This window comes from Balaenoptera borealis (genome assembly GCF_965194805.1).
Source record: "Balaenoptera borealis genome assembly, chromosome: 3".
NCBI lineage: Eukaryota > Metazoa > Chordata > Mammalia > Artiodactyla > Balaenopteridae > Balaenoptera > Balaenoptera borealis.
This window is the reverse complement of record NC_138866.1, coordinates 47,178,829-47,195,170: the sequence shown is the minus strand read 5'-3', so window position 1 is coordinate 47,195,170 and position 16,342 is coordinate 47,178,829. Positions and strand designations below refer to the sequence as shown.

Genomic DNA, 16,342 nt, shown 5'->3' with positions numbered 1-16,342 from the left:
TCCTTTTTACTTTATCCAATGTAATCTGCAATTCAGTTAATGAATGACTATCTCGCTTTTTTACTTTGGTTTGGTGGTGGTGGTGGTGTTGTTTTTAAGGAATCAGTTTGGTGTACAAATCTTGAAAGTTTATGTGTGGGTTCTTCCACTTCTAAGCTTGATTTTCCTCATCTGTTTAAAAACAAAAAAGATAACATTATCTCCCTAAGCCCAGAGAAAGTAGTATATACCTGAACTTTATTAACAATATAGTATTAACTGACTCAAACTCCTTTTAAAAAGATATTGAAAGCCATATAGTTTAATAATACGTTGAAGTGTTAATAAGCTTAGAATTAAAGGAAGAGACCTTTCTTCGGTATTATGTACAAATTAGTGGGCTATCAATTGTTTCTATCTCTTAGGATTTTTTCTATTTGCCATTTTTTCTTGATATTTTCTAGTTGTCATATTCCCAAGTATTCTTAAAAGTACACCGTTTCGATTTGCTTAAAAGTGCTGGTGTTTCATTCTCTCTGTGGCATAACGTAATTTTCAGGTGAACTCTTCATTACTCTGGGTTATAACCTCACCAGATAGGGCAGGATTCTGAGAGGGGAGAAAACTATAGTTTCCTTTCGTATGCCAGTTTATGGTGGCTAGGATGTCTTCCCCGTTCTTACACCAAAGAAGGGATTTGCGTCCAATCCGGAAAGGGCAGAGCTGAGTCGGATTATCCCACTCCCTTTCCCAGGACCGTCCTTCGTGCTTTCCCTCCTACCGCAGTCTCACCTCCTCCACCCCCGGTAAGCTCCCGCCGCTGCGCCTCCGGGGCCCCGCGGGCCCCGCCCCCCCGCGGCTGCGCTCTCGCGAAGGGGTGGGGCGGCGGCGCTCTGACACCTGGCGGCCGCGGGGGGCGGGCCGAAGGCGAGCGTGGGCTGGGATTGGCTGGGGCGGCGCGGGGAGGGCGGGGTGGAAAGGCGAGACGGTTGTAGGGCTCGTGTTGGTGCGGGAGCTTGGGCGGCCTTAGGGGCGCGGAGACTCGGCGGGGGAGGGAGACGGCAGCAGCATGGCGGCCGGGCACGAGCTGCGCAGCCCTCCTCTTTCCGGCTGTCGTCGCCGCCACCGCCGCCGCCGGAGTCGCTGGGACCCTTTAGTCTGCGTGTGTTAGTTGTAAGCCCGCTGCCTCCCCGTCAGTCCGGTCTACCCTCCCTCTTTCCTTTCACCGCTACTGCCAGCCCGAGTGTTGGGCCGGCGGGTAACTCCCACTCCCACCCCACCCCACCCACAAACCCGCGGGCCGGGACCATGGAGGACGTGAAGCTGGAGTTCCCCTCGCTCCCACAGTGCAAAGAAGACGCCGAGGTGAGTCTGTCGGTGACTGCCACTAACAGGCCTCCCCTTGTGGCTCCTCGGCCGAGGGGCGACCCCAGGCCCCAACCGTCGAAGCCTCCGGCTCCCCGGAGTCCTGTTGCCTCTTGAGGGCGTCCCGGGACCCAGGGGCGGAGCCTCGCCCTCCGGGGCCGTCAGCCCAGACCCCAGTCACTGAGTTCCTCTTCCCCCCCTGAGTCTCCGGCGCCGGAGCCGGGTCTGGTCAGCTGAATTCAATGAGATGAGCAAAAGCAGCCCTTTCCCCCCAGGTTCGGCGTCGAGGCCTTACTTGGAGTAAGGTTCCCCTTTTTTTGCCAAAGCAATGCGAGGGTAATGTTTTTAATCTCCTTTTGAGGGGTAATCTTTGGTGTCGTCGATTCACTTGTGGGACACACGGCCCCACGTGTGGAATAGACGTGGGCCCTGAACTCGCTAAGTGTGCCTTCAAAAAGTTTCCCGAAGTAGTTGGTTTGTTTTGGTTTGGTTTGGTTTTTGGTGTTTTTGAGGCAAGCCGTGACCAGCAGAGTAAATGTCACAAAGCTAGCTCGTTCGAATCTGAGAACTTCAATCCAAAACCTTGCCCTTTGGAGGGAAGTTAATATGGGGAATAAAATTCTTTATAACTTGTTCTCCTGATTTCTAATTTGGGGTTCTTTTTACCCCACCTTACTTTTTCCTTCCCTAACGTTTGTACTGAGTTTTTTCCCATCTATTCCTAGTTTAGAATACTTTATGGTATTGCAGAATACTAAATTAGAATTTTTCTGAAGACTCAATTATAACAGGACAATGATATTCAGATATGCTTTAGTAGGATCGAGAAAGAAAGAAATCTAAAATCTCTTTTTAAGAGATCATTCAATTTATACCAAATATTCATTCTATTGAGTGTCTTCATTTGTGGTTCACGTTTTTTATCGGGGGCGGATCTTTTGCTTGTGATAATAATCCTTGAGAATTTCATGTTTTAAGAGTAGACTCTTAAATAGGAAAAGAAGTAGAATTTAGGTTAGGTTAAAAATGAATGTACACTTTTTTCTTTGTTTTATATGGAATCATGTGAATGAAGAGTATGCTTTTATATCCTCAAAATGATTCAGAAATTTCATCACTGGCAGCAACCTAAGAAATAATGTAGAGCAAGCATTCCCACTTCTCAGGTGAAGAAATTGTAGCTTACTAAGAATAAATGATATGCCTAGCGCAAGACACAAGTGAGGACCTTGGTCTCCTCATTCTTAATTCATTGTCCTTTTTACTGCACCTCAATTCTTCCCTGTTCTAATCTTAATAGTTCTAGTTTAAAATGTTTACAGACTTTGTATTTAATCTTTTATTGTGTAAATAATGTATCTTATCTTTGCAAAGATTATAAAATCTTAGGAGGGATATAGCTTCTTTCCTGTGTCGGACAGAAGTAATGCTTAAACCTAGTACATAATGATATTATCTACTGAAAGCCAGTTCATTCCTTATTTCATAGCACTGGATGTTTGTTATCTCTTGGTTACAAGTGACAAAAACCAGAGGAGCTTAAGCAAAAAAGAAAAGAAGTAACTAAATCCAGAAAGTTTGGAGTGCAGCTGGTCTCAGGGACTTGACTTGGTGGTATTATAATGCATCAGAGCTGCCCCTGCCTTTCATTAGTGCTTGTCTCTACTTTCTGTCAAGGTCTGTTCTTTTTCTTGGGCTTCTGCACAGGTATGGAGTTGGGCCATCAGTTGCTCGAGGGTCATATGCTTACAGCATACACATTGAGGAACAAAAGTGCCTTTCTCTAAGCTTCAGTGTTTAAAATCTAGAAGATTGGCCCAATTTAGGTCATATGCCCATCCTTTGGATCAGTCAAGAGAGCCAGGAAGGGGTGAATACAGTGAGGGGTCCAGTCTAGGTCAGATGCTCACTTCCTAGCATCTGACCTACGGGAGTGAAGCTTTCATTAGTAGCCCTCCCACCAAAACCGTAGGAGCATTTCACGAAAGATGGAGGATGCGTTCTGGACAGACAAAACTGTAAATAACCATTAAATAGGGCATATAGTTACTCACGATAAACTGACTAATAAAACAGAATGTAATTTTCTAATTTCCAGTGAGATACATAAAGTGGCAAACAGTTTTACATGGTTATGGTGACCAGCCAGCATAGTTCCTTCCACATAGGAAGCACTACCAATCACAATCCAAATCTTGCTTAAGTAAAAAAAAAATTCAAGTACAGAGATTTCAGTGAAGGCTCTTAATGATTGTTGTGATCAGGCTATGGTAGCTTGATGATCCTGTCACTTCTATAAAAATATTACTTCTAAGTTTCGTGAAATACTGGTTAGAGCACTCTTTACAGGATAGTTGTTAGCAGAAATTTAGCTGTGTTTAGATGGGTTTGCAAAAAGATCATCATTCCTTTAAAACTGCTGTGATTTCCCATTGTTTTTTTTTTTAAACATCTTTATTGGAGTATAATTGCTTTACAGTGGTGTGTTTCTGCTTTATAACAAAGTGAATCAGCTATACATATACATATATCCGCATATCTCCTCCCTCTTGCGTCTCCCTCCCACCCTCCCTATCCCACCCCTCTAGGTGGTCACAAACCACCAGCTGATATCCCTGTGCTATGCGGCTGCTTCCCACTAGCTATCTGTTTTACATTTGGTAGTGTATATATGTCCATGCCACTCTCTCACTTCGTCCCAGCTTACCCTTCCCCCTCCCCGTGTCCTCAAGTCCATTCTCCACATCCTCTCTGCATCTTTATTCCTGTCCTACCCCTAGGTTTTTCAGAACCATTGTTTTGAGGATGCAGTTCAAACCCTTAACGTGATCAGCATGGTCCCGTGTGAACTGGCATCACCTGCCTCTCTAATCTCATTATGAGCTACTCTTCCCCTTGCTCCATTCTCCGTGTGCCCTATCCATAGTCATCTTCTCTCAGTTTCTGGAATGCTTCAATGTTTTCCCCCTATCTCAGGACCTTTACGTTACTATTTTCCCCTACCATAACTGCCAGCATTCCCCTTGCCCTCTCCTCATTAACTGTTTGCTCTTGGGTTAGATCTCACTTGAGGCATCATTTCTTCAGAGAAACTTTCCCTGATTTTGCCAATTCCTCCTGTCCCCTCTCTCATTCTCCAGACTAGTTCAATCCCCCAGGTTTAAAAACCTCTGTAGCACTTGCTACTTTTACTTTTATACCTAACTTTGTAACAGTTATCATACTTATAATTTTGATCAATGTCTATTTTCCACTATAGCCTAAAAGTTTCATAAGGAGGCTTGGTCACCAATAAATTTCTGTCTTATTTGCCACTGTTTCTTTCATTTAACAGTGTCTGATATATATCATAAGCTTGACGAATGTTTTTTGACTTAATGAAAGAATCTTGATTAGTTTTAATAGTAGAGTCTTACTTGTGGCAAGATTACAGTAGTTTTTTTTACATGTGAAGAAAAAAAGCAGCGTACAGTAACAATTTTTAAACAAATTAGTTACATAGGTAGGGCTGTTGCTTTTATAATTCAAGAATTAATGTTTTATCTTCTTTTCAGATAGAAAGTGACATATTTTTTTCAGCTGCAGTTTGGCAGCTTAAATGTTAGCCTTTCCATTTTCTTTTCTCTTTTGATTCTCTTAGTACAGAATCAAAAATAGGAGTTGCTTAATGTGTCTGACTGAGGATCCCTCTCCTAGCTCCTTTAAGTTTAGAATGGTGCTTTTTTAACCTGACTGTAGAGTAGAATCACCCAAGGAACTTTTAAAATAACCATGCCTGGGCCCCTATTCTGATTTAATTGGTTTAAGATGGAGCTAGATAATTCTAATGGCAGCCAGGTTTAGGAATAACTGATTTAGAAGCATCTTACTTAAATGCCCCTCTGTTTCTCCATATCCCCCCAACCCTCTCATTTTTGAGTAAAAATCTCTTTTGGTCCTTTGGTTTAAGTAAAGCTTGAGTTAGGCATGAGAACTAAAGGAAAGAGCTTATTCTGAAGAGGACTGTTTTTTTTGGAGGAGAGAAACTGTAATACTACTTTTTCTTTTTTGTGAAGTGTACCAGCTCAGGTATAGTATTCTGATGTTTTGTTTTGTTTTTTTCCTGAACTCCCCCAACCTGTATAAAAAAAAAAAATCCTCTTGCTATTTCTAAAAGTTACATGTTTCAACCACCCTAATCCATCTGATGATAAGAATTAAGTTTTTATAGGTTATAGCCTGTGTCCTTTGGTGAATTTATTTATTTGTTTATTGGTCTTTGAACATTTTTATAGCATTTTTTCCTGTCCCCTAAGTGTGATTTTATAGATCGTGTAACTGCATTTTCTTGAGAAGGAAGAAGAGAGCCTGAAAGGTGTTTTAGTATGTGGTACCTTCTATCTCATATTGATGATTGAAGGATTTTCACTTGTGAATTTCTGTCAGAAGCATGGTGTATTTCACAATTAAGGATATTTTAGCTTAGCAGGCTTGCTTTGGTTTGAGAAATATAGTTGGACTGCTTTGCTAATCATTGAAGCTTGGGAAGTTGATTCTACTAGTTATCTACAATAGTAATTCAGAATAGATCATTGGCAGTTATAATGGGAGTCTGACCCATTAATACTCCCATCTCTAAATTGATGGATTTTAGGAACTGTGGGCAGGTTGAGATTGAGTGTGATACACCCAAGACTTGGTTATTAGAGACATGTTCAGACAGATATGTGTCTGGTAGAGCACGACTGTAAGCATGAATGACTTTCAAAATCTTGATGTAGTACATTAAAGGCAGAATTGGTAGACAAGGCAGGTTTAAGATTTGTTCTGTAGGTAGTAATCAGAGCTAGATAAACAAAGAGGGTAAACTCCTGAGATCAGGAGTATTGCCTATTACAGCAAGTCATGCTCACTAAAGTAGGCTGCATGCTTGTCTGTCCTGTGAATAGGAGTAATTTTTCATTCTCTTCTATACAGCTTGCTTTTTACTCCGGTAATATTTCTTCTATAAATACAGCATACATGTTCTATTGAATACAACCTTATGAGAAACTCAAAATTTATTTGAAGCCTGTTTCACTTAAAAATTCGTGTAAATTTTGCATTCTATTCCATATGTTCATGTTTGTTTTAATGTTTTAAATTAGTGGTCAGTGAAAATACTTTTTTTCTCCAGGAAAACAAAAAAACAAAAAACAAAACTTCTGATAAAATTAATACACCAGAAAGAAGCACATGTTTATCCTGTGGCTTTAAGTGCCATCTGGCATATTGCGTAGTATTCCCTGGAATAGATGTACACCATTTCCCTATATATGTTCCTCTGTTTTTCTTCTTTCATCACACATAATGTAGAGATTTCATTTTAGGTAAACTCAAAAGTACACATTTCTTTAATCGCTTTCTTCTTTCTCACAGCTCTGACCAGTTTTTTCCGGAAGATAAGGCTGACTGTTAGACTACTAGAGAATCTTTAAAAAAAAAAAAAAGAAAAAGAAAAGAAAAGAGAAAGAAATAAGATCCATAGAATCTAGTACCGTGGATCTCCTCAGTGCTTATTCTCTGGCAGGCACTGTGTTCAATGGTTAGCGGTTCTGTGACTAAAATGACAAGAATATTTGACCTAACTTCTTTAACAGTTTTTCAATATAAAAAAGTTGTAACATATTGGTAAGTTAACAAAGCAGGTAAACATTCAGTCTGTACAGTTTGATTACATTTCCCCCTCTACTGGCTTGTAAATTATATACTTTTTTCTATTCTATTAATCGCTATAAACTAATCATTATTATTATTTTATGTAGTCAGTATTTGTTTAAATATAACTATATGTTTGCCTTATAGTTCATTCTTACATTGAGAGGCTGTATAGTGTAGCGATTAAGAGAATGGACTCTAGAGTCAGACTACGTGAACTTGAAGTCAGGTTATGTAGGCTCTCTGTACCTAAAATAGAAATGTAAAATAGAGACAGTAGTACCTTTTCTTCAAAAAAACATCTTTTAGAAGTTCCTTTAATAAGAGTCTGCTGGTAGTAAACTCTCTTTTGTTTGTTTGTTTGTATGGAATTGTCTTTTATTTCACTCTTGTTCTTGAAAGACGATTTTCTCAATATATATTCTAAACTAACAATTATTTATTTCACCACTTTGAATGTATTGTTCCTCTGTCTTCTGCCTTTCCATTCTTGTAGTTGAGAAGTCAGGGTCAGTCATACTGTCTTTCCTTTATATGTAATCTATCTTTTTTGTCTGGATGCTCTCTTTTTTTAATAGAGATAAAATTTACATAGAGTGTAATGCACAGATATTAAATGTACAATTCAGTGAGTTTTATTAAGTATATACACCGGTGTATCTACTGCTTGTATCAAGATGTAGACCATTTCTCCCAACATAGAAAGTTACCTCATATCCATTTCCAGGCAACCCCTACCCCACCCCACATTAGGCAACGAATATGATGATTTCTGTAACCATAGTTTAGTTTTGTCTGTTCTTGAACTTCATATAAATTGAATCATGCAAAATGGACTGTTTTGTTTATGGCTTCTTTCACTGAACATAATACCTGTGAAATTCATCTATATTGTGTTTATGGGTAGTTGATTCTTTTTCATTGCTGAGTACTGTTTCATTGTATGAGTATACCATGGATAGACATTTGGGTTATTTGGGGTTATGATGAATAAAGCTACTTTGAATATTTTTGTACAAGTCTTTTTTTGTGGACGTATGTTTTCATTTCTCTTTGGTAAATCTTAGTAGTGGAATTGCTAGATTAATCAGGTAAGTATATTATTAACATTTCATTTTATACTCAGCAGTGTTTGAAAGTCCCAGTTGCTCCACGTCATTACTAACATTTGGTGTTGTCACTTTTTAACTTTAGTCAATCGTGGATATGTAATGGTATCCTATGCTTTGAATTTGAATTTGTTGTTTTAATATAATTTGAATTTCCCTAATGTTGAGCATATTTTCATGTGATATTGGCCATTTAGATATCTTCCATAATGAGATGTCTGTCTACTTCTTTGCCCATTTTAAAAATTATGTTTTCACTTTATTGTTGGTGTGTATTTTTGTATTTTGGATACAAGTCTTTTGTTGGATATATGTATTACAAATGTTTTCTTTCAGTCTGTGGCTTGATCTTTCATTTTCTTAGCAGTGTATTTCCTTGAGCAGAAGTTTTTAATTTTCATGAAATCGAATTTACTAAATTGTTTTTTTCCCTTTGTGCTTAGTACCTTTTGTGCCCTCTTTAAGACATCTTTCCTTTTCCCAAGGTTGCAAAGATATTCTCCTATGTTTTCTTCTAGAAGTTATATCATTTTTGCACTTACGTTTATACACACACACACACACACACACTTTTTTTCGTTCATTCAACAATTATTTATTGAGTGCCTACTATGTGCCAGGTACTGTCATCAAGTGCTGGAAATAGATACAGCAATGAAGACAGATGAGATGTTTGTGTGTGTGTGTGTGTGCTCGCATGCATGTGCATGCGAGCACACACACGTGTGGTCAGGATCAAGATTCGTTTTATTTTCCAGACATTTATCCAGTTGTTCCAGCACCACTTGTTGAAAGACTTTTCTTTCTGCATTGAATTGCCTTGGTGTCTTTCAGGAAAAGTAATTGACTGCATATATGTAGGTCTTCTGGCCTCTATTCTTTTCCAGTCTTCTATTTGCTTTTAGTCTGGAAAAAGAAATTCTCCTTTCTGTGTTTGCTGTGCTGCTGTTTCACTGTTTACCTGTGCATTTCTTTCCTTTATCCTGCTTGGGATTTACTGGGCCACCTATTTCTGAGGTATCTTTAACTACTTTTGGAAAATTCTCATTAATACCTGGTGTAATATCTCTCCTTTATTTTCTCACCCCTCCTTCTGGAACTTAGATTCTATGGATGTTAGACCATTTAATTCTATCTTATATGTCTATTAACTGCTCATATTTTCCATCTCTGAATTTAGGTCATTTCATTAGTTCTGTTTTCCAGTTCACAGATTCTCTCTCTATGTCCTTCTGTTTAGCCTATCTGTTGACTTTTCATTTCAGTTATACTTTTTCAGTTCTACATATTCCTTTTGGCTCCCTTAAAAATTAGTTTCTTAATTTTTGGTCATACTTATGGTACTCTTATTTCTTTAAATATATTAAATGTGTTGTATTTTTCATTGTTGTAATTAATATCTGCCGTCTTTGTGGCTGTGATTCAGTTGTATCGCTTTTCATGGTGATTCGTTTCATCATTTTTTTTTTTTTAATGAATTTTATATTGCGAGTTCATTGGAACCTATCTGTTTGAATTATTTCTGATCTAGGTTTAGGGTATGTTCCTCCAGAGAGAAAATGCATTTGCTTCTCCCAGGAACCCATGGACACTATTTACCCAGGACCACTTGACATTAAATTTTCACTTGGCCTCACAAAGATAATTGCATTCTAATGCCAAACCAGAGTGAAGACCAGATTGGTTAGGAAGACCCCACCCCACTACTACCACCACCACCACCTACTCAGAACCAAAGCTAGGAAAGGCAAGAGTACTCATTTTTATGGGGATGAAGTGAGGCCCCACTCCATCCACTTTTATCTTTCACTGAGGGTGTTGCCCTTTGGGGGTCCCAGCATTTTGGTCATGATCTGACTTTGAGCAGGTCCTAGGCTTTGTCTCATGTGCCGTGCCATTTAAAATTAAGGCCATCATGAGGATGTGGAACAACTAGAACTCCCATACATTCCTGGTGGGAGTGTAAATTGCTCTTCTAAAACTTTTGACAGTGTCTAGTAAAGCCAAATATAGGCCTACTCTGTGATTTAGTCATTCCATTGCCACTTATATATCCAAGAGCAATAAATGCATATGTCCACCAAAGAGCATATAAAAGAGTTTTCATTGCACCTTTATTCATAATTGCCAAAACCTGGAAGCTACTTAAATCCCCACCAACAGGAGAGTGAGTAAATTGTGGAATATTTATACACTAGTATACTGCACAGCAGTGAAAAGGAACTAACTACTGATATACACAACAACATGGATGAATCTCACGGACATTAGGCTGAGTGAGATAAACCAGACATAAAATAGTACTGCTGTATGATTCCATTTACGTGAAGTTCCAGAACAGACAAAACTAAAATCTGTAGTGATGGAAGTTAGTGGTCACCTCTGAAAACAGGAGATATTGACTGAAAAGAAGAATGAGGGAACTTTCTGGGATGGTGGAAATCTTCGTCTGAGTGGTGATCATATGGGTATGTATGTTTGTAAAAATTGATTGAGCTCTACATTCAGATTTGGGCATTTTAACACCTCATTATAAGTTCTTTTATACCTACATTTTAAAAGAACAGAAAGAAATATAAGGCCATGAAAAGACTAGCAGATCTTCTCAGTATGCTCTGTTTCAGTGCTTACTACCCTTGCTGTGTTTGTGCTTTCTTGTGTTCATGAGTGTGTGTCTCTCTGGGGATTTCCCTCACTTCTTAGTTCAGCTGTGCATTTAAAGATACTTCTAAAAATATATTTTAACAGTCATTTCATAGATGGTTTCTCAGGGTTTATAGTCCGCTTCTACTACATTGCTGAGACCAATTTTCAAGATTAAAAACGAAAAATGTATTTTGTTTCTCTATTTTAAAAAAAAATGCTGACTGTCTTTGTAGGAGTACTATTCTCTCTTTCCATTACAGAGATATAACATTTCTACCTTATATGTTAAAAATACTTTTCTGACTTGGGGAATCTGGATGGAGGGTAAAGGGAATTCCTTGTACTATTTTTTTCAACTTTTCTGTAATTCTAAAATTATTTCAAAATAAAAAGGTGTTTTTTTTTTTAACTTTTTGCAGTTTTAACTTTAGAAACCTAATTACTATTTATAATTCTGAGTTTTAAGCAACCAAACTAGAAACTTTTGGAATGTAGTCCATTTACAAATGAGGACTATCTGTCCTATATTTGATTCTTCATTTCAATTCACTGTAATAGCTTTCTTCTTTTTCTTTTAAAATATTTTCTGTCTTTTGCCATTTTGCATTGGCATTTTGCATTATTTTCCAACTTCTTTATCTTGGTCTGCATTCCAAGAATGAACTCTGTACTTCGGTGAAGTGTATCTGTAAAGGAACTTGAACTAGACAGAATCTTAAGCCCAAGTGAGATATGGGAAAGGCTGTTTGATGAGCATCTGGCAGTTTAGATCAGGAATGACAAATAAATACCTATCACATTCTGTTCTTTCATCATTGCAGATATTGCTCAATGACCACAGCACTCTTTCCTTCCTTGAGTCTTTCTCCACATAGGGTTTTAGCTATCTACTGCCAGTTGGTTAGAGTTGGCACGAATGACAAAAAGTCTATTTGACATCTCTGATTTAGAGGATCATTTTTGAGAGAAACTTCTGGAATACCTATCCTTATTATTATTGAACTATTCCATCCATTATAAAGTAACATAATCATAATTTTGGAAGCCCAGTTATTTAAAGAATTACCTTAATTGTTGTTTTCTTGTCACTTAAATTTTCAGGTGTTTGTGAAGCCAATTGAATCTTCTATTTTTATAGAATATTCTATAAGTATAATGTATTTTTAAAAAATCCATACACTTGTATATTACATCTTTAACTTTTAATTGGGTGACATTTTTCATAATGTTATTTACTTTTCTTATGTTTTCCTTCCATTTTTAAGGAGTGGACCTACCCTATGAGACGAGAGATGCAGGTATGACAACCTTCTCATTTATTCCAGCCAGCCTGTATTACTGTTACTATCATTGTTGAATAATTTAACCTAATTTCACAAAGGATTTGAGTCCTGTTGATTCATGATCCGTAGGTTCATCATTGAGTATTTTAAATATTAACATATTTAAAGTTAATCGTGGCTCTTAAAAAGATGGGAGATGAAATTTCTTTCTTAGATTAGAACCATGGGCATAGTAATATATGTTTGTGCTTAATGAGTCACTTTGTTTTTCTTCATCTGAAAAATTGGGTACGATATTTGTATTATTTCTGAAAACAGTTTACTTTCTGTGTTTGTCTAGCTTAGATAAACTCAGGAGAGTTGACTGTAAAGCACATCACCCTTTTGACTAATTGCTCATCTTTGTGTCTGATTCCCAGTCAACTTTCATAGTGAAGTTCTCCAGAAGATTGAGTTGAATACTCACAGTATGGAATGAATGAATTAGTGATAGCTAACCCACATAGCAGTACTTTTTTTGTTTTGCATTTCAACTTTGCTACTCCCAAGATCAAGCAATGTCTCCCCTTCTCAGGAATCTCTTGACTTCTAAAAATCTGTTCCCTTTCTCTCTTTGTGAAAATTCACTTTTTAAAAATATGTGATTACCCGTGGGGCGTTTTACTTGGTGCTATGGGGAATGCAAATATGAGTAAAATTTAGTTTCTGCCTACAAGAAGCTATTAGAAGAAATCACACCTATACACAAATAATTCTGATGTCCCATAGAACCGAACTACAAAATTATATTAGTATATAGAGTATGATATATACTCTATATACTAAAAACTTTCTATATTGAATTCACATGGAATTCACATTGAAAGCTTTCTATATTGAATTCACATAGAATAAATTTTAATTCACCATTCAGAAGTTATTTATTTAAATTGCTGAGACTCTGTCAATAGTCAATAGTCTTTTTTTTTTTTAAGCTTTGCAATAATACTTTACATAGGTAAAAGTTGTAATCTTGTTTTATCTTGTATTACTTTTGATTTGACTGAATAAGGTTTTGTGTAATTCCAAAGGGATGATTTTCTTTATACCTATTTTATTTCTAAACTATAGCAGAAAATAGAAGTAAAATTAGGGGTGTTTTAGTAATCTAAAAGACAACAATACAATATAGTAATTCTACTCAAACTGCTTATAAAAAGCACTATGGAAGTTCAAATACCTGACTTTTCAGAACTACATTTAAACTTTAAATGTGTCATTTGATTATATAAAGCACATCTGCATTTCTCTTCCCAATCATTTGCTCAGTGTGGCTAGAAAGTACTCCCTAAATAACAGGCTTTTTAGCAAATTATTATAACAGCTATGAAAACACTCAGCTAATCCACTTATATGGTACATATTTTGTATAGATTTAAATTGCTGATGGTAAATAGCTCAATTTTTTTTCCTAGGAAATTTTGCCTGGATTATTTTTAGGCCCATATTCTTCTGCCATGAAAAGCAAGGTAAGAACTTTAGATTAGATTCATCAAGAGACCTTATTAACCAACTATTTGGAGTAAATTTTTTTAGTAGAAAGAGTTTTATTTGAGGAAGGGTGCACCGATATTGCATATTAACAGTAGTTGTCACTCTGGAGCACCTACTTCTTTCCAAATTTTACTGGACCAGTGATTCTCATGTTTAACCACAAATCACAAATGAGTTTTTGTATTTTTTTCCTCATGAAATCCATGTATTTAAAAGACTTACCAAAAACTGACCTTTAATAATTTATTTACCCTCTAAGATGTTAGACATCTATAATTGCTAATCATAGTTTCTGAAAAATATGAGATACAATTAAATCCCAAAATAAGGTTATTTAACATTTTAGTTAAAGGGTAAGAGAGTATGAATGCACTCATACACACCCACATATTTTAATTGAAGTGACTCAAATCTTCTGTTCTTCCAGACTTTAGAGGTATGGATGTTCCAGGTTGTAAAGTATTGTACTATATATCTAGATGTCCTATATAGTTAACCTGAAATGTATTTCTTCAGTTACACGGTTAAAAGGGTAGATCTCATTCAAATATATGTAACAGTGTTATTGTCACTTCTAGAGGATTCAGCCCTATGAATTATGACAGTGCTAATTCTCTCTGAATTCTCTCTGAATTATAATGTGAAACATTATATCACAAATGTTTTCCCTAGTAGCCTGCCTATTTAGAAGTCAGTGTTCTTGTGTATGATACTTACCTGCAGTAGGTTTTATAAAAACTGTAGAATTTAAAGCTTTTATGAAATAATTTGATGTATTTACGAATTTTAGGTGATTGGGAGTTTTTTAAAGTTAATGTCGTTCCTTTTGGTATTGGAAGGCTTTTTGACTGTTGAGGACTATCTAAGAGTAACCCTAGTCATTTTGATGGCCTACAGCTAAGTTGGAAAGGTGGGGCATGGATAAAAAAATATCTATGTAAATAAATACTAAGGAAAGAATATGGTAGATAACTATAGAATTAACTCTGACTTACTTTGTGAAAACAAAGTTATGCCCAAATAATGTAATATTCACAAATACTGGCCTTCAGGATGATTTTAGACTATTTGCTTTTTGTATTCTCGCTGCACTTTATAAATATACCTGTTATACTCTTTCTCACATTAATTTATAAATGTTTGTTTACAGATCTATCGTCTCAAAATCTCTTCCCCCTAATTTCACCATAGTCTCATTAGACTGAAGAAAATCTTCTATGGCACAATTTGATTATTTCCCACCATGAGTCATTATAGTACAGCCCATATTTCTTTTCATTTCATCATCCAAAAAAATAACAAAAGAATAACGGAGATAAAGAAACCTTAGGGAATAAACTCCTGTTCTAATAAACTCACTTAGTTTAGCCTATCTTTTATTACATTCAAATACAGTTTTAATAAAAGGGACATATTTAGGTTCTTTGTAAGTAGTGAACCATTTCTTTTTCTAAAATTTTTCTGTTGTTTGTAGGTATGAGATAAGGTCATAATTTGCTTTGTATAAATGAAAGTCTGTTGAAAAATAAAAACTGTTTTGTGTGCTATTACTTTTGGGTTCTATCTTAAGGTTTGTTTTTCACTTAGTAATCTAATGTGCCTTCCAGGCTTGTTAAAATATGTTTTTATCCCTAATTTTATATATGTCTTCTTGTAGTTTCTCACATTAATAGAGTAGATATGAAAACTTCACATATCATAGATCAATCATAAACAAAGGAATGAACATTGAATTTACTTTGGAGTTTCCGTAAATGTGAATATGGAACACTGATTTATTATTTTTTTTTAAGATTTTTTTTTTGATGTGGACCATTTTTTTTTTTAAGTTTTTATTGAATTTGTTACGGTATTCCTTCTTTTTTTATGTTTTTTTGGCTTTTTGGCCACGAGGCATGTGGGATCTTAGCTCCCCAACCAGGGATCAAACATGTACCCCCTGCATTGGAAGGTGAAGTCTTAACCATTGGACCACCAGGGAAGTCCCCATTGATTCACTGTTAATCCTACCAAATGCTTACCTCCTTTCCCCTGTCTCAGGATGTACTCAGGAAATACAAAGATAATTGAACTCTAATCTATGCCAGACATAGGAAACCTAGCTGCAAAAATTAACATTTAAAAACCACATTTTCTTAGCTTAGGCTGCTGTAATAAATACCATAGACTGGATGGCTTCAACAACCGACATTTATTTCTCACAGTTCTGGAGGCTGGGAGGTTTGAGATGAGAGTGCCAGCATGGTTAGGTTTTGGTGAGGGCCCTCTTCTTGGTTTGCTGCCTTCTTGATGTATCCTCACATGGCAGAGAGACGAAGCTCTGATGTCTCTTCCTTTTCTTATAAGGGCACTAATTCCATCATGGATGCTCCACCCTCATGGCCTCATCTATATCTAATTACCTCCCAAAGGCCCCACCAACTAATACTGTTACCTTGAAGGTTAGGGCTTCAACATAGGAATTTTAGGGAGACACAAACATTCAGTCTATAACAAATAGAAATTATTCTTTGACTTCTTTCATGAATTATTAGTATTGCTGTTCTGGACTGTTTATTACAGAAAGGGAATTAAATATATAGGATTATAAACTGAAAATAGAAAACTCAAGGTTATTAATTCTGATTGTTCATGATTTGTTCATTCATTTCTTGAACATATAATTATTGAACAAGTTCTATGTTCCAGGCACTGTTTTATACATACTTAGCATGAATCGGTGAACAAAGTCCTTATTCTCATGGAATTTAT

General features: G+C 36.6%; 1 protein-coding gene across 3 annotated transcripts in view; it reads left to right on the top strand.

The window, feature by feature from the left end:
• Nucleotides 1-963: 963 nt before the first annotated feature.
• The window catches only part of STYX (serine/threonine/tyrosine interacting protein), a 36,664-nt gene continuing 21,285 nt past the window's right edge, over nt 964-16,342 (top strand). For 2 of the 3 annotated variants that reach the window (XM_082386835.1, XM_082386836.1), the window contains exons 1-3: nt 964-1,344; nt 12,041-12,073; nt 13,513-13,566. In XM_082386835.1, coding sequence (XP_082242961.1) covers nt 1,288-1,344; nt 12,041-12,073; nt 13,513-13,566 — 144 coding nt within the window. In that variant the 5' untranslated portion in view covers nt 964-1,287. The remainder of the gene's footprint in view (nt 1,345-12,040; nt 12,074-13,512; nt 13,567-16,342) is intronic. The other variant, XM_082386837.1, reaches the window with a different exon arrangement.